We start from the raw sequence: 18377 nt of genomic DNA, 5'->3' as shown, positions 1-18377 counted from the left end.
ATACTAATCAAAACCCAACAAATAGAGCTCTATCCCATCAATATGAGTTGGAGGAGAGAATATTTTTTTATTTTTTTTAAATATTCCCTCACCACTCTATAAATAGGAATCTATGATGCATGGTTTTGTGATCGGAAAAACTTATTTTGGACTGACTTTGAATTAACTTGAGTATTGAAGTAATCATATTAGTACAACCTCGTGCTAGTTTTGCAATTGACATCTATGATCTAAGTGATTCTCCTTGAGGATTCAGCTTAAAGGAGTATCCACCATCTTAAAAATCTATTTCTATGTCGGAAGTGGTCAATTGACTTTTAGCTAGTGGCCCTGTCGATTTGGCTACCTGACATCAATCAAAAATCAATTTCGACATGAACATATGGATTTTGAGGATAGTTTAGTTTATGTAGGTTGCATATTTCTCAAGATTATAGATGGCATATATCCTAATTAAGAATTTATGTTATTAAAGGACCACATGATATATGCCATATAATGAATCATTATATATCAAATAACTATATGAGGGAAACCTACATGGGTGTGGGTTTTGGTTTCATTATTATAAATGATTTCGATAAATACTAGTTAGCTATTTGTCGAATGTATACCACATATTCTACTTACTGAATAATATTATATATATATATATATATATATATATATATATATATATATATACATTTCTTTATATCATTTTAATAAGTAGTTGATTTATTTTTCTTAAAAATAAAATATATATTGATGTGAATATTGTTAAGAAATCTAGGGTGACATTACATGTGCAGCGAAGGAAGAGAAAATAAAAATCTTAGATTTCCATAAAAAGATTTCATCATCGTGCGAAGAGTAGTGCGTAAATACCAACGAAATCAAAAACTGCGTATATAAGAAAGATGTGTCATCTAAGGAGATCGTATATCCCTAAAAACCTATAGATCTATAGGAGAGGATGAAAGAGGCCAACTGTCCTCCTCTCTAACGATGATCCATATGATAGGGGCTGCAAAGACACTCCTTAAATTGCTGTTCAAATCTCTTCCTCACGTGCACCACACAATCAAGAAGGGGCTGCCCCTTCTTGTTGTCCACACGCCCCAAATAAGGGTTATAGGTTGAGGAGGAGAAGGAGAGAAGAGAATAGGAGATGGTAGTCAAAAACACTAGCCCATGACCCTTTAGTTCCCTCATATTTATAGAGGTCCTCCATCAACTTAACCCTAATGGATCCTGTCATATTGGTTATTAGATCTTCATCCAACTACCTAAGTCTCTTAGATTATTAGGTCTCTACCCAATAGTCTTTCATTGGCTCTTATTGAATTTCATCTATAGGATCCAATATTTCATAGGCTTATTAAATATCCAATAAAATATGGGCTCCGACGGATATCTCATATCTGAACCTCTACTCGTCGCAACACCTATCATATGTGTGTGACATTCTAAGCTTAATATCGAGCTGACCATGAGTCATACCTGTCAGAACTCCTTTTAGTTCAGTAAATTATTATCTCTATAATAATTCACTCATCTCATCAACTACGGACATACTATGCCACTATGCTGCGGTCCCTAGATGATACAAGGGAATTCAATCCTTTGGAACTGTCTGTCCTCAATTACCACGTATCTATAGTCCCTCATCCATCTAATATCCCAAAGATTATATTTCCGACATGTTCTATCAGGCTTATACGGTTTTCAATTGAGTCTCACTCTAATCAGATTATCTTAGAGAACTCTTTCTCTCTCATTCCAAATGACCTTAGCTAGGGACTTGCTTGAGCAAGAACATATATGATATTTCTCTCATGACATCGAGAGATGATGATCCTCTATTGACACTCAATAACCCTCGTAACGTTGGCTATCACTATCGATTATTAGTTGTGCTAGATATGAAAGTTCTAGATCTATAAGTCTGGTATCAAAGAGATAAGTACTCATACAAGACATCTTTGGTACACTGGGATAACGAAATCGTTGTTTGATAATAAGGCATCATCAACCATCTAACATTTCATAAACGGATCAATTAGTGAACTCATTCTCCAATGAGCATCTGCACTGTATCATTAGTTTCCCCACACGAGCTGCTATAAGATCAACGTCCTCCATCATATGGACGGGTATACAGCATACTAGTCTATTTGGTTATCTCGATATCATTCTCGAGTAACCTATGACCAAGATTATTTAGGGTTTGTGTTTAAAGGTGAATCAGTCTCATTATCGTGATTTCATCATGATTCGATTCCCATTGTACAAATTCATTCACATCACAATATATATATATATATATATATATATATATATATATATATATATATATATATATATATATATATATATATATATATATATCAATCTCTTACTTGACGTAATGCCAATCACATATGTATTTGATCCCCAATAAACCCTTGTGATGCTCAAAGACGATATGAGATAATGACTTTATTAATAAATCTATAATGTTATTTTGGGATGTAACTCTTTCCACTATTATAGCTCCTCAGGCCACGATCTCTTTGTGTGATCCTTCTAGCATAATGATCCTTCATTATATCTTGCTTGAAACTCTTCTAGCATAATGATCCTTCATTCAGGGTGAACACATACCTTGAATTAGACTTGTTGGCATTGACATCGGATTGGAAACTCGAGTTTGTGTAACCCTCAACACTGAGGTTACTACCTTCATATACTAGTAAAAGATCCTTAGTCTTTCTCAAGTACTTAAGAATATACTTTATTACTTTTTAGTGCTCCAAGCTTGGATCCACCTGATATCTGCTCGTGACACTCAAAGCATATGCTATATCAGGCCTAATACATAGCATAGCATATATGATAGATCCTATCGTTGAGGCATAGGGTATCCTATCTATGTCTACCCATTCTTTAGGAGTCTTTAGGGATATACTCTTATAAAGCGATATCACATGTCTCATCAATATGAGACATTTCTTGAAATTTTTCATGCCAAATATTTTGACAATGATATCTATGTGCCTGGACTAAGATAAGTCAAGCATCCTCTTGGTTCTATCTCTATAGATCTGAATTCCTAAAATATATGATGCTTCTCTTAAGTCCTTCATGAAGAAATATCTAGATAGCCAAATCTTTACTTTGAAGAGTATTCCTATATCATTCCCAATGATCGGAATGTCATCTATATATAGCACCAAGATGGTGATAACGCTTCCACTTACCTTCATGTACATATAATGTTCATCTTTGTTCTTAACGAAATTATAAGATATGTATCGACTCATAAAATTTAATGTTCCAACTTCGGATAATACTCCCGTCCTCACTCTTCATCCATTGAGGACACTCACTCAAGGTGGGATTAAGGGTGACACCACTCGTAGTGAGCATAAGATGTCAATGACTAAAGCGATGGCAACCATCAAATGCCTCTGGTTGAGGGGGAGGGATATTTTTATTAAATAAAAATACTTCCGAGATAAACAGGAGAGCATCATTAAAACATAACACTAGGGACTCTTTTAAGGTAAAATACCCTATAATTTAAGCACCATGCGATACAAGCACGGGCACAGGCCAAATATTAGTTCTAATCCATTTCATCTCAGGAAGTTCTTTTACTCGCCCACCAAAATAATAATAATAATAATAATAATAATAATAAATAAATAAAATAAAAATAAATAAAATAAATAAAAAAAATAAAAAAAATAAACAAATAAAAAGAACTCCAAATCAGAATTAAAGAAATTATCAATTCGAGGTTTCCTCGAAGCGTTGTTCGAAAGATCGAATTTATCGATCGAGAGCGAGGAAAAGAGGAGAGGAGCGGTTGCCTCGCGTTCTCATTAACTTATTCTAATTCAGCCGGTTGGGCAGCTGCTCGATTCCTTCCCGTTCGCTTGAATTCGTCCGGCTCCTTGGATCTTGGAACGGGAGTCGGAGTTGTTCTTCATCAAACCATCTTCGGCGTCGTGCTTTCCCCTCCGTTCGCCGCCGCCGTAATTCGTCCCACGGCTGATGCACTGGCGACGAATGGTACCGGAGGTCGCCGGTGCCGCCTCATACTGTAGGTTTTTATCGAGCATTAATTTAATCGATACTACGCTAGCTAGGGTTTGGGGCCGTTGATACAAATGTGGAGTTTGCTTCTCTTGACCGTCCTATTTTGATCGTGGAAAGAGAATTTGTAACTTTTTGCGATCGAGCTCCTTCTGGAATTTAGCGTATGGTTTGAGCCTCTGTGGCAGTGAGCCATTGACGTTGGTGTTTAACCTTATCCAATTTAGGGCTCATTGATATGCCCCAGACATTTCTTCTTCGTGTGTAGATTTTTTTTTGTTTTTTGTTTTTTGATGGTTGGAAAGTTGAAGGGCTTAGGATCATATTTTTTGTTTAAGCTGCACTTTTGATTGTGATGAGCTGTGTGTGGACGAAAGACACTTCAGAACTAGAAAGGCGTATGGTGTCGATGAAGTAGTTTATTTATTGCTTTCATTTTATGTGCATGTTATTATCGCTAGGCAACTTACTTATCAACATTTTTCATTTACTTTCATGCATGATCTATGCTGAAATTGATCACTTTGCAGATTGCTTATCAGGGTCTCAATGGATTAAGCAAATATGTTGTTAACAGCCTTTATTCCACTAAGTATTGGGATTTGAGAATATTGTATCGTCAGCAAAAGTCCCGTGCTCCTTCATCTCCGATGGTTTTTATTGTTATGATTGGCACTTGAATGTTTCCAGCTTGTTGTACCGAAAGGCAGGAAGATGACTGCTCATGCTCATTTGTCTGGGCAGATTTCCACCCAGATGTCTACCCAAGTTAGCACACAAGTGTCTGTCCCATCCCAGCAGCTTGGAAGTTACTTGATGCCTCAGATGCAGAGTCTTGGACCAAGACCCATGGATTCTGAACTTCAGAATGTTCGCTCTAGCATGCGGCAGAAGATGTAAGCAAATCTTACAACTTTGCAATTGTTTCAGCAGTTCTTTCTTTTTCACTATGGGGCATGCATTCTCAGTGTCATCCAATAGCCTTGGTGACTTAAGGTGATGATGTAGCCTAGACTAGGAGTTCCTTGGTGATGAACTTGGAAGAAAGCACTAATTGTTCTTCATCAACTTTAATTGGCATCTTATTTCAGCTGGAGGTATTTTTGCCTCGGTTCAAGGGATCAGTTGTCCAATTACCCTTTGGTGCAATGTTTCCCTGCTATATGTATCCTTTGTCTGCTTCTATCCAAGCTTAACATGTTGCTTTGCTTCTGGCCATCCTCCTTTGATTATTAGAATTTTTTTTATTATTGCAAAGATAACTTAGTCATCTTAAAAGTCAAACCAACTGTAAAAATTAAAGAATAGGTTTAGAGCTAGCTGCATCTTCCATATAGGCTTAGCATATTATTTGGCTTCTTGATTGACCATCTCAATGGAAGACTTCTTATGGTGTCATTTATAAGATGAGAGCTTCTTTAGTTACATTTTTACACCATTTTTCTGTAGTATACAACTTATGTTTCTGACCTATTACATATACCAATTTATTATTACATGAAGAAATTCAAAGAAGTATCTAATTTGTATGATAGACCAGACTGCACACATAGATATGGCATACTACTTCATCAGACATGACATACAGTGATCTTTTGGTGGGCCTTGACTCTAAACCTTGGTCTATGTGCCCATTATAAAAGTGTTTTCTTATATCCAGCAAAGAAACATTTTGACACTCAACAAATGCATGAATTAAGCTATCCAGGTTGCCTCAAAATTCATACCAAAGTCAGAATTAGAACATAATATTGCGCTAGCATGTGCTTTCCAGTCCAAGCTTAATATGTTACCTGGTTTCTCAGCCCAATGCTGGTTGGTTTTAGTTATAGTCAAGTTTTTGTTTTTTGCTTCCAGTACACATGTTATAAACTAACAAAGTTGTCATAAAATTCAAAATGAAGATAAATAATACATAGCATTAGAGCTGGCATGCATCTTGACATCTAGTCTCACTTTGTTGCCTGGCTATTGACTGTACATCTTGAGTTCAGTTCAGCTCAATGAAAAACCTTGTGGTATCAGTAAATAGAAAATACATTCTTTTTCAAAGAAACTTCCCTTTTAGCACAACTTTTAATTCTGCAATATATGACTTATGTGTCTGATCTGTTTTGATGCTGATCTATTATTACCTAAAGAAACTGCAAGGAAGTTCCTGATGTATTTATATTCTGATCACATGCATACATATGACATAAGTAATATTTTTTTTGTGTCTTATAAATTTATGCATGTATATCATAGATCTTATATAGGAGGTATATAACATCAATCATTAGACTAGAAGCCAATTAGTCAAGGTGACAAATTGCTAGTTCTGTTACCATGGATATAAACATCCAGCTTTATGTTGTCATTATTGTGGGGATCTCCATTATTTACCTATGTCGATCCAGCATTTTATCTTGCCAACGAGACAATCCAAAAAGCACTCGGTCATGATCAAATTTATAAGCCTACTTGGATATTGAGCATTTAAGCTAAAGCAGGGTAGCTACACTAGGAACAGAGTTGGCTTGTTAGAGCTAGTCATATGAACCAGTGAGCTAGGCACCTTGCTGTAGTTGCTATGGTAAACTGCAGTGAAACGAGTTGACTCTAGAAACTGAGGGTGTCATTCCATGTTGGAATGCTTTAACAAGGCCATTATGGAGATGCACCGCAATAAGAAAAAGGAATGGAGGAAAATGAGAAACTGTGAACCATGAAATAACTACAAGCTAGCATTGTTTGGCATCTTACCAGGCATTTCCATTGTCATAATCTTCTGGAACTAGCTTAGGGGCTATAACACTTTGTAACATAAATATGGCTGGTTGTTCGACTCACTTTTGCCTTACTCATGTCATCTCTGTGATACGTTCAGATGATAGGATCTTATTATTCATAAGCAGGCATCTATTTGCTTGACATATTAAATTGTGTTAATGGAGACTTGTTGCTACATTATACTCACCAAAATTAAAGTAAAATATCTACATATCAAGAATAACAAGTACTTACCATCTTAAGTATCACTAGAAACTGATATTAATCTGGATACTTACTATTTGTCTCTTATTTTCTAGTTTCTCTTTGTTTATTGTGATATGTATTATTTCCTTACCATGCATAGTTAATATAAGAGATTATATTACCTGAGACAGAAGCTTAATTTCATGAATATTGTTCTCATTATTCTAGTACAAGTTGTATTGATATGCCTCGAACTAGACTTCTTAAGTTTGGTTCAGTTCAACAGTAGTTAGTAACGTAGTTTCTTACCCTCAAGAGCCACCCTTCATGCCCGCTTGACCTTGAGCTAACCCTAGCGTTGCTTTTGCCTTCGTTGCCGATGCTTACTACCATTGCCTCCACTGCAAACACAGTGGACCGAGCCTTCCTTTATTGCCGACGGACGGGTTCGACGGCCTAGCAATAGCCCGTAGCTTCCTTCGGCCATTACTATGTGTTCAGTTCCTTCCACTATTGAGGGAGAGGACCATAGGTTCCTCCGTAACTAACAAACGACCTCTGGAGTTTCCGCCACTACCATCGTTGCCGTTTGCAGTGCTGCCATAGTTGTCTTAAACTAATCCCACGTCACTACCATTGCCAGCTTCTCATCGTTGTTGTTATCATTTTTCACTGTTGATTTCTACTTTATATTATCAATGAGCCTTTTATACTCCTCTGTTACTGTTAATAGTAAGTAATGTACTGTTAACAGTAATATTTTAATTTAATATCATATTTTTATTTAAATAATTATATTTATTAATTATATTATATTTTTTATATTTTAATAATTTAGAGCGTCTCGCTTCACTCAAGTGAACGCTTAACACCTCGGGCATTTTGGGACCTTTGCGCCTAGCATTTTTTAAATCACTGTATTGAACATGTAATACCAATTGGTAGTATTAAGAATAAAAAGAAAATACCACCTCTTAGATTACATGGCAGTTGTACCTAAAAAATTTGAGAAATTCACTCGTGGGATGATATGGCAAATGTTGTTGAGCTTTGTAAATTTTGTCCTAATGCACTTTTGTTATGAAATATGCACTTTCCCATAAGAGTGGTATTTGTGCATCATGCCATGGCATGGACCATATGGTCAGTGTGATTGGCTTTTAAGTAGACTTGGTTCTTAGTTTATTGCTGTTCACATTGAAGCAATGTGACTAGGAAGTAGAGTATCATGAAATCTAATAACTAGTCACTATAAGATACTTTTGCATCAGTTTCTATTGGAGCATATAGTCTATCAGTTTCATAGAGTTGGAAAGTTTCTTCTGAATTATGGTGGATGCTAACAGATTTTGATATTGTAGGCTTCATTCACTGTCTCATTTATTAGTGTTGAAATAGTCTAGCATTCTCTTAACTGTCAACATATGTGCTTTTTCATTTTGTTATGACAATTACAAATGCTTGGATGTTCCAGCTACAAAATTCTTCAAAGAAGAACTCAAGCACTTTCTGAAGAATGGGTACGTAGGCTACCAGAAGTTGTTAGGCGTTTGGAGGAACGCATCTTCAAGGATTCTACAAGGGTAACTTTATTCTACCAATAGTTCTTTGCATCTCTATGGAAACTCTTATGAATTCAAGTTCTCATTCATCTGCTTGCTACTTAAGCCTGGGAAACACTAGTTTACTTAAAGTACTTTTAAAAAAGCTTAAATCCTTGAGTTATCTTTAGCTAAAAGGCTGTCTTCAGAGGCAGCCTTATATTATAAGCTGTTTCTGTTTCTGTGCTAGTCTTCATGGCCCATCTGATGCATGAATGGATCTGTGATCAGGATATTTATTTGAATTTAGCTCTGGAACCAGTTGAACACCATTTATTCTCTGTAATAAAGAATGTTCTCAACAACAATCGGCCCTTATCACATCATATCACATCTTCCGCTAGTAGTACAACGAGTCCAACTCCTGGTATATTGAACAATGGCAGCACTAATGCTGCAACTTCAGTTCAATTAGAGAACCCTACAATTACTGCCACCGGCACTATTGTTGCAACTCAGACCACAGCAAACATGGGAAACTTAATATCAACTACAAATGGTCCAACTGATGCTGGAAATAACGCTTCCCTCAATACCTCAGATGGTAAATTTTTGTCTAGTTAGTCTGTTATTAACCTAGGGGTTTTCTTCCTGTCGATTGAATGTACATTTGTTGTAGGAACTGTTTCTAATGGTTACCAGCACCAAGCTGCCAATTTTGGTCTTGGTTCATGCACAAGTAGTGTAATGTCATCAACAAGCATACAAAGACAATTTAGTCAAATGATACCAACTCCTGCAATTGATAATCAAAAGGCAGTATCTGCAAACTCTGAGTTTTCTGATGGAGCTGGATTTAATAGCACTGAGTCTACAGTGGCTCTTCGGTCATTCCAACAAAAGCAATTTTTTGCGAGTCAAAGCAGCCATATATTGCATAGTCTTGGTGCTCAAATTGGTGCTGAAATGAGGTCCAATGTTCTGCACAAGAGTTCCCCTTATGGGTTCTCAAATGGACTTGTAAATGGTGCATTAGGATTAATTGGGAACAACATGCAACTAAGTCGGCCTGCAGCATCTGAGAGTTTCCTGAGCCCAAATATTTATGCTAGTTCTCCAAAGCCTCTGCAGCAGAACATTGAGCGGCAACATCACCATTCAAGGATGCCAAGTAATATTTCCTTCTTTAAGGATAAGCAATGCTGTCGATTCATTTTTGCTTCTCTAGTTTCTACTCACGTAGTTAGTTTCCATTGTATATATGATGTTGCAAGTGTAATACCATAGCCTAATGCTAATTCACTTTGTCTGTCATTAAATTATAAGTTTGCTATTTATGACAAAACTTAAGAGGATGTAGCTTTGTTTTGCTGCAGCATCATTATCGCAACAAATATCACCTATGATTACTGATGATTATACAGTGAAGACGACTGATGAGATCCTTCATAGATCTGATTCATCTGGTTTGTCTGTTATGAACAACATGAATTCTGTAAGTTTGCATCTACAGTCAAGAGCAAACTCAGGGTTGCTAAATCATCATGCGAGTTTACAGTCTATGCAACTTCCTCTGAATACAAGACCTCAGTTGCTTGATCATTCAGAGAAAACGAATTACCGGTCATCCCAATCTACCACGGAGCTTCTGCTTCAATCACAACAGCATTTGCAGCAATCTCCACAGCAGCCTAATCAAGCTTATGCACAGTTTGTTCATAACCAGCTCCAACTACCACAGAGACATCAGCAAAGCATGCAGAACCAACAACTAACACTAAAGAATGGTCCTTTGAGAAAGTCTTCAATGACTTCAAATGTTGGTGAGCAGCTAGTGGCTGCTCATGCGAATGTGGCCTGTTCTGAATCTTTGAGTCTGTCAGCAGCTCAACAGGTCCAATCTTCAGAATTACAGACTCGACACCAGCCAAATACTTTTGCTGAAGGTCATTCTAAAAGTGCTCAATTTCTTGGTTACTTGCCCAGCTGTCAAGATTTTCAAGTTTCTGTCTCAGAGGACTCGCAGCAGTTGTTGCATCCACACCTGCAGTCTGATGGTGTTTTGGATAACTTTGGATGGATATCTAGTGGATCGCAAGCAGAACTCATGCAGTTTCAGTGGCATCCTCAATCATTACAGAAAGTGCAAATGCCAGAGAAACCATCATGCCAACTTCAGGAGGAGTTTCATCAAAGAAGAACAGGTCAAGATAAAGCTCCGCAATCTCATCTCTCTGCTAGAGAAGTGAATTATAGACGTGACAAATCTATGAGGCAACATAATTATTTGAAACAAATGAGGTGGCTATTGTTTCTGCATCATGCTCGCAGGTGTCCATCAATAAAGGGACTGTGTAAAGAAGCTAACTGCACAAAAGCTCAGGAGCTAGTTGTGCATATGGATATCTGTAACAGTGAGCAGTGTAAGTTTCCACGTTGTTTCCAATCTAGGAAACTTGTCGAGCATATCCGTAATTGCCAAGCAGCTGATTGTCCTGTCTGCATTCCAGTACGTGATCGTATAGCAGCAAACTATAAGGCACATGCTTGTGCTTTGTCTGATACTGTTTTGATGAGTGAAATAAAAATATGTGCTAATGGAATAAAAACAGATACAATTCCTCCTGAATATTCCGAGGACAGTCAGCCTGCATCTAAGCGCGTGAAGATTCAAAATATATCTCTTTTTCCTAACAGTGAAGCTTTGGAAGTCTGTGTTCCTTCTGGGAATGAGCAATATGATTTCCAGGAGGCACAGGCCCCAGAGTGCAAACAAACCATTGTGAAGATATCTGCTAATTCTGAGGTCATTGTTAAAATGGAAGAACCTTCTGGTCCTGGACAAGAAAAATTACCAATTTTTGGCAGTGATATCAATGAGAATATGAGTTTTACGAGCTGTGAAAAGGACAACAGTGTTTCTAACCCTGTCAACTCTCATGTCAAGCAGGAAACTATGGTAGTTGATATGCTGTTGGATCAGGTTGCCTCTGGAGTCAAGCAGAATCCAGATAACCAATCAACAGACCAAGTAACTGTAAGTAAATCAGGGAAGCCAAAGATCAAAGGAGTCTCGTTGATTGAATTGTTCACTCCGGAACAAATTAAGGAGCATATAATTGGTCTGAGGCAATGGATTGGTCAGGTTAAGTTTTTGACATGCTCAATATTATTCTTGTGTTACTTTTTCATATTTCAACTGACAAAGATATTTTTTAGCTTGGCAAAGCCCATTTATGGATTTTCCCCTTTTTTGGATACCCTTGTATCTGCATAACAGCATTCTTATGTTCTCCATTATTTAAATGATTGTTTAAGATAACTACTTGCTGTTCCTCTTCACTTAATAGTTTCTCTACTTCTTTTAGTTAAGTGGCTTATATCTTTTTTATGCTTAAGCCTTAACATTGTTGACTGTTTGGTACTTCTATAAAGGGCTCGTGTGTTTGTATCACTATTGAAATGCCTTTGGCCTTACTAAACTATTTTGTTCGGAATTCCTGCACTAATAGGGTTTGGATGAGTGTGATATAGTTTACTGCCTTAAATAGAATTTTAATTGTCAATTTAAAAACATGAAGATGTTGAGCTTACATAAGTATGGTGGAGTGCACAAGGCTTCCAGCTATGTCTATGTGGGGTATGTGAAAAATCAGTATGCAGTCTTACACTTGCATATAGAGAGTGTTAAATGTTGAGCACATATTTGAGTGTGTATTTGCGTTAAATGGAAATTGTTGGATACTTGGATGTTCAATATAATTCATATTTTTGCTGGTTGATCTCTAGACATGTTTGTTGAATTTGAAATGCAACAGTGAAAACTTTGAAGACTTTTTGTAGCAATTTGATTGTCAGTTGTATGAGTCTATGAGATTTCTTAAAGATATTTATTTAAAGCTTTAAATACTGGTCTTAGATCGCTTTCAGTGAAAGGTCAGACTCATATGTTACCAAGACACCGAGTGGTCTATTGATCTGCATTGCTTATTGAAAAAAAAGTGAATTGAGTGGTATTGAGCTTATATGGTGCATCGGGGGATATATTTGAAATGTTCATTGAGGGCCCCATGCACATTTTAAATATAAATTGATGTTTGATAATTTTTTCTCAAATCACATTTGGCCCCATTGCAAATGCCCAAATTCTGATGCTACCCTAGGATAACATTAGCATTTTAGCATTTGCTGGATGCTAATGAATTTTTTTCAATTTCCCAAATTACCCTAAAATAAAAAATTATCACTATATAATAGAAATCCTAACCCTCATTTCCTCTCCCCTTCTCTCGATTTCTCCCCTAACCAACATGATTTATGTGTTCGATAAGGTGAAATTTTATTTATTTCTTTTCAAAGGTTATTTGGCATCCATATATATGATTTTATAGTTTTCTTTATTATATATCTAAGTCATACAATAATTTTTTTATAAGATTGCATACATTCATTCATTTACTTAATTTATTTTATTTACTTATTAATTTAAATGAAAAATATGTATTCATTTTTGAATAAATATTAAAAATATTAGAAGGGTAAATTTATCACAAAGTATTCAATGGACTTTTGAAAAACAATTTTACCAAACAACACCTATGCTAATGCATATTTGAATACAATTTTCATCTATTGTTTATCAAACACTTAAGTCATTCTATAATTATGCATTCACTCAAATCATTTTCTTAAAATGCACATTAAAAATGTAAATGCGTTCCCAAAGGCACTTATAGTCCATTAATGGTGCTTGGTTGCATTAGTACATGCTAGTCCAATTGGTATTCTGAACCATGACTCAAAAGTATTTCTTATATCTTGGATAATTGGTTAAAGGATAAGCTGTCAGTTCTAGAACCATTGAATAAATAAATACGAACAAATTCTTTAACTTTTGGGGCATGTTTGTTTGGCAAATTTTACATTGTTTTTTCGGTGCATTTGTTGCATCTACTAATTCCATTTTACCACATTGTTCATGCTGAAATATAATTAGAAAACTCAGCATCTGCCTTCATCTTTGGTAGAAAGGATTTTTTTTGTTATATTTTTTAATCATGGCTTATAGTTTTGTGGCAACTGGTTGTGCCAAATATGGTTCCACTGGGCAAAGGCTAATTGGCTGGACATGTATTAGTATTTCCAACATAAATTAGCATGGTGCATGTTGATAGCTTTCTGGTCTGTGGGCCACAATGGCACTCTGTAGCACTTCAAGTATTGGGCTGCATTACTGTAAATATGCTGTGCAAAATTATTCAATCCAATAATTAGAACCATTATCCTTATAAAATTATGATAATTGCAGCAGCCAGTGGTACATGAATTTATCTTTCTTCCCCACTGACCATCTATTTGGAAATATGATGAAGGTTGAACTTGATAGTAGTGATCCCAAATTAATAGGCTATTAGATAAGTCTATTAATGATATTTCTTTTTTCTTGGGGCAAACAGTGATGTGCATTTTTCTCATGTCCGTGACAAGGTGCTGATTATATATGCCATCTGATATCCTGTCATCTTAATAGCCAGTGTGGACAAATCAGGAGATTGTGTGCAACTAGCAGAACCAATTATATTTTAACATCTTTTAACATAATCAAAAGTCTTTTGGCTACTACACCTTAATATATTGATGTACACTCACTTGACGTAATATCTATGTTTATCAGGTTGTCTCATATTCATGATAACTTTTTAATAACTTGTACAGCCTGTAGTTCAAATTAACATTAGATAATTATGATCATTAAGTGTCAACAACACTTCATACCAAAATTCCTGTAGAAATTGGAGAGTAGAAGCTAATTGTTTCAATATTCTGTCAATAAAATTCAAGTCTTTAATGATGCTTCCACTGTCCTTTTATACCTGGGATGTAATTTTTCTACCCTCGTAGCTATTTGCCAAATTTAGAGGTTCCCATTTTTTCAACAATGGCCTCATCCAGTTTGTAAGTTTTTAATAACGTATGCAGATTAAAAAAACAATAAGGAAGAAAAGATTTGTTCAATCAAATAAGGCTTTCCTAAACGGATAAGGAAGTTATACATGGTAAACTAAGATGGGGTTTGGGCCTGTGTCACTGCTTATTTATTTTTTTGTGCATTATTCAAAGGTATCATTCTTTTGAGTTGTTGGCTACACGTATGCCACATGGTGTGTATCAGATTATTCATTTCTTTGGAAAATGCATGTAAGATTATTCATGTCAATCAATGCAACTAACTAGTGTTAGTTCGTTCTTTTCTTTTTCCTGCAGAGTAAGGCCAAAGCTGAAAGGAATCAAGCAATGGAGTGCTTGATGACTGAGAACTCGTGCCAGCTTTGTGCAGTGGAAAAACTCATTTTTGAGCCCCCTCCAATATATTGTTCTCGATGTGGTGCTCGAATAAAGCGAAATGCATTTTATTATACAATTGGAAGTGGTGAAACCCGTCTCTACGTTTGTACACCATGCTATAATGAGGCTCGAGGTGACACTATAGAAGCTGAAGGATCTACATTCTTAAAGACAAAGCTTGAGAAGAAGAGAAATGATGAGGAAACTGAAGAATGGGTAAGTTTTTTCTTTGGCCTTTTCCTTTTCTTTTCTTATCTTTTTTGGGTTTTAGAGCCTACTATGCAAAAGTTTAAAGATTTGTCATCTGTGTTCTATAATAGTGGGTGCAATGTGATAAATGTGAAACTTGGCAACATCAAATATGTGCTCTATTTAATGGTCGAAGAAATGATGGAGAAGCCGAATACACTTGCCCTAGTTGCTACATGCAGGAGATAGAAAGTGGTGAACGCAAGCCCTTGCCCCAGAGTGCTGTTCTTGGTGCAAAAGATTTGCCAAGAACTTTTCTCAGTGATCACATAGAACAACGGCTTTTTAAACGGCTTAAGCAGGAGAGGCAAGAGAGATCCAGGCATCTTGGGAAAACTTTTGATGAGGTTAGTGGGATTCGTTTCCGTGTCCTTTTCAATTTTACAAATTGCAGTTTGGTCTGCACTTCTGATGGACATGAAAGACATTCTAGGAACTATAGCCAAAATCGTATAACTACATATTTTAGTAATAGTTCATAAATGGTGCCAAACAACCTCCATTTGATCAGACATCTATGGCATTACTAACCTCCGTTTGACCAGTGGCTTGGATTCCTTGTTCTTCTATTCTCCGTATATTGCTTCTCTTCTTCTCCTATTCCTGCTGTAATTTCTAATGTCATTTAAATGTCTAATCCAGATAACTTTGGTTGAACCTTGATAACTTCTGGACCTATAGTTCACTTCATAAACCATCTTCTATGAGTCCTGCATTTTAGTATTTTAGCTTCTAGTAAAACATCAGGTTTTATTGTGATCAGATTCATCTCTGATACCCATACTATATTTTTCTATCTTTGCCCTACTTTTTCAAACTTGCATTGCATGCTAGTTAAAATATGAGTTCCATTGGAACTCTTAATTGTTCCTGCCATACATTATATGTGAGAAGGAAGAGATCTGCAGAATGGCACGAGGTGTTCTTGGTACACTTTTTACATGAATCATTGAATCCTTTACTGATCAACTTGACATAATCAGAAGAATTAGGGCTCTATATAAGATCAGAACATCTTATCTATTTTGTCTTTAATCGGAATTATATCCAAAAATTTAAATCTACAACTAGTTATCTAACTTAAAAACAACTCCAAGATTTTAGAGAACACTTATCAAAGATCATGGAAAAAAAGCCAAAGTCTTATTAACCTGTCCCAGTCCTACAAATATGATGCACATTGCACAAGACTCCTCTAGTGTAAGTCTAGGAATTTTAACTTATGCAACCTGAGACCTCTATGCAGAGATCTTGTTTCATCAAAACCCAAGAATGATCCAACTAGCAATGAAGTAACCTTATTGTGGACTGAGACCAATAAAAAATATCTGGTGTTGCAATCATAAATTATGCTTTGCATATCATAATTAATACTCTCTGTTTGGTCTTAGTTAAGTCTTATTTATACATTACTTAATCTGAAAATGTTGAAATTGGTTTACTGTTATTCACATGCCATGATGTTAACTATGGAGAGAGTTACAAACCAATAATGGCATGAATCTTGTGCCCTCACCTTTTGATGGATTAATTATTTAAGTTCTATTTCACTTTTAATTTAGGTACATAACCAATGATTTCCCTTTCTTGATATAACTCAGCATATTCAAGAGCCACATTTGACCTATCCATGAGCTGCTTCATATAATCACATGCTTTTATTTCTGTAGGATCAGTCTTAGACAATGAGAATGATGCATGTGTTCATTATGCTCATGGCCTATATATGAGCGTATCAATTTAGGGCTGATCTCATCAGCCATTAATAATAGTGGAGTTTTACCTAATTGAACTATTGTTGTCCTGAGTTTTTAGTCATCAACTAAATTTAATGTACAGACATGTTTAACTCATTAGTAAGCAAGTTTATCATGCTTTTATATTCCTTTAGCTTCTTTTGTTTCTAAACAGAAATGGTAAATTCTTGTTCATTATAGTTTTAAAATTATTACTTCTTTTCCATATATCAGGTGCCATCAGCTGAAGGGCTTGTAGTTAGGGTTGTATCATCTGTTGACAAAAAATTGGAAGTAAAGCAGCAATTTCTCGAGATATTTCAGGAGGAAAATTACCCTAAAGAGTTTCCCTATAAATCCAAGGTACAAAAGCTACATACTTGATAAACCATGGAATGCATGATTCCTATTGTCCTACTCTGCAGAAATAGATTAACCAAACTTTCAAAAAAATCTTAAGTAGTAGCTCCAAGTTTATGATGAAATCTACATAGTCTAAAGACTCTAAACTAACTGACCCTTGTTTCAGGCTATATTGTTGTTTCAGAAGATAGAAGGTGTAGAAGTATGCCTATTTGGGATGTATGTTCAAGAATTTAGTTCAGAATGCTCTTTCCCTAACCAACGGCGTGTCTATCTTTCATATTTAGATTCCGTCAAGTACTTCAGGCCTGAAATCAAAACAGTGACTGGGGAAGCTTTACGGACTTTTGTTTATCATGAAATTCTGGTACTTGGAGTTCTTTAGCCTTTTTATTGATGTTCTCAAAATTAATCTGTTTCCATATTTTTTTGGTGATTACATGTTTTTTCCTCCAGAAGCAATGATGATAAGGTGTAATTTGAGTCTCCTGTTTCGGTCCCATTATGAGTGATAAATGATTATGTGCCCTTACAGATTGGATATCTTGAATATTGCAAGAAACGGGGGTTCACCAGTTGTTACATTTGGGCTTGCCCTCCTTTGAAGGGTGAAGACTACATACTGTACTGCCACCCTGAGATTCAGAAGACCCCAAAATCTGACAAACTCAGGGAATGGTAAAGCTTCTAGTCATCTTTTTCCTTCAGTAAGTATTGTTTTCTTGATTCCGTTTTTTTTATCATTATTTTTTAAAACTTTGTCAGGTACTTAACTATGCTTCGAAAAGCTGCTAAGGAGAATATTGCAGTTGACCTGACTAACTTGTATGATCATTTCTTTGTAACTATGGGGGAGAGCAAGGCTAAAGTAACCGCAGCTCGTTTGCCATATTTTGATGGAGATTATTGGCCTGGTGCAGCTGAGGATATGATTACCCAACTTCGCCACGAGGAAGATTGTAGAAAACAACTAAAGAAAGGAAAAACGAAAAAGACTATTATGAAAAGGGCTTTAAAAGCTGTTGGTCAAACTGATCTTTCTGGAAACGCTTCTAAGGATGCATTGTTGATGCAAAAAGTATTTTCTCTTACTTGGGTCTTCATTATTTAGTAACTGAGAATT

General features: G+C 35.9%; 1 protein-coding gene across 5 annotated transcripts in view; it reads left to right on the top strand.

Moving 5' to 3' along the window:
• Positions 1–3753: 3753 nt before the first annotated feature.
• The window catches only part of LOC135643336 (probable histone acetyltransferase HAC-like 1), a 28167-nt gene continuing 13543 nt past the window's right edge, over positions 3754–18377 (top strand). Inside the window, exons 1-12 of one of the 5 annotated variants that reach the window (XR_010498214.1) lie at positions 3754–4069; positions 4593–4958; positions 8495–8603; positions 8853–9165; positions 9241–9732; positions 9938–11706; positions 14826–15122; positions 15227–15502; positions 17126–17254; positions 17421–17621; positions 17790–17932; positions 18020–18332. Coding sequence is in view for 4 of the 5 variants with exons in the window: in XM_065160157.1 (XP_065016229.1) it covers positions 4777–4958; positions 8495–8603; positions 8853–9165; positions 9241–9732; positions 9938–11706; positions 14826–15122; positions 15227–15502; positions 17126–17254; positions 17421–17621; positions 17790–17932; positions 18020–18332 (4224 nt within the window). In the remaining variant the exon portion in view is untranslated. The other 4 variants (XM_065160159.1, XM_065160157.1, XM_065160158.1 and 1 more) reach the window with 4 other exon arrangements.

The sequence above is a fragment of the Musa acuminata genome, chromosome BXJ3-7, assembly GCF_036884655.1.
Source record: "Musa acuminata AAA Group cultivar baxijiao chromosome BXJ3-7, Cavendish_Baxijiao_AAA, whole genome shotgun sequence".
Lineage (NCBI taxonomy): Eukaryota > Viridiplantae > Streptophyta > Magnoliopsida > Zingiberales > Musaceae > Musa > Musa acuminata.
Note: the sequence above shows the minus strand (reverse complement) of the source record. Positions and strands in the feature narration are given on the sequence as shown.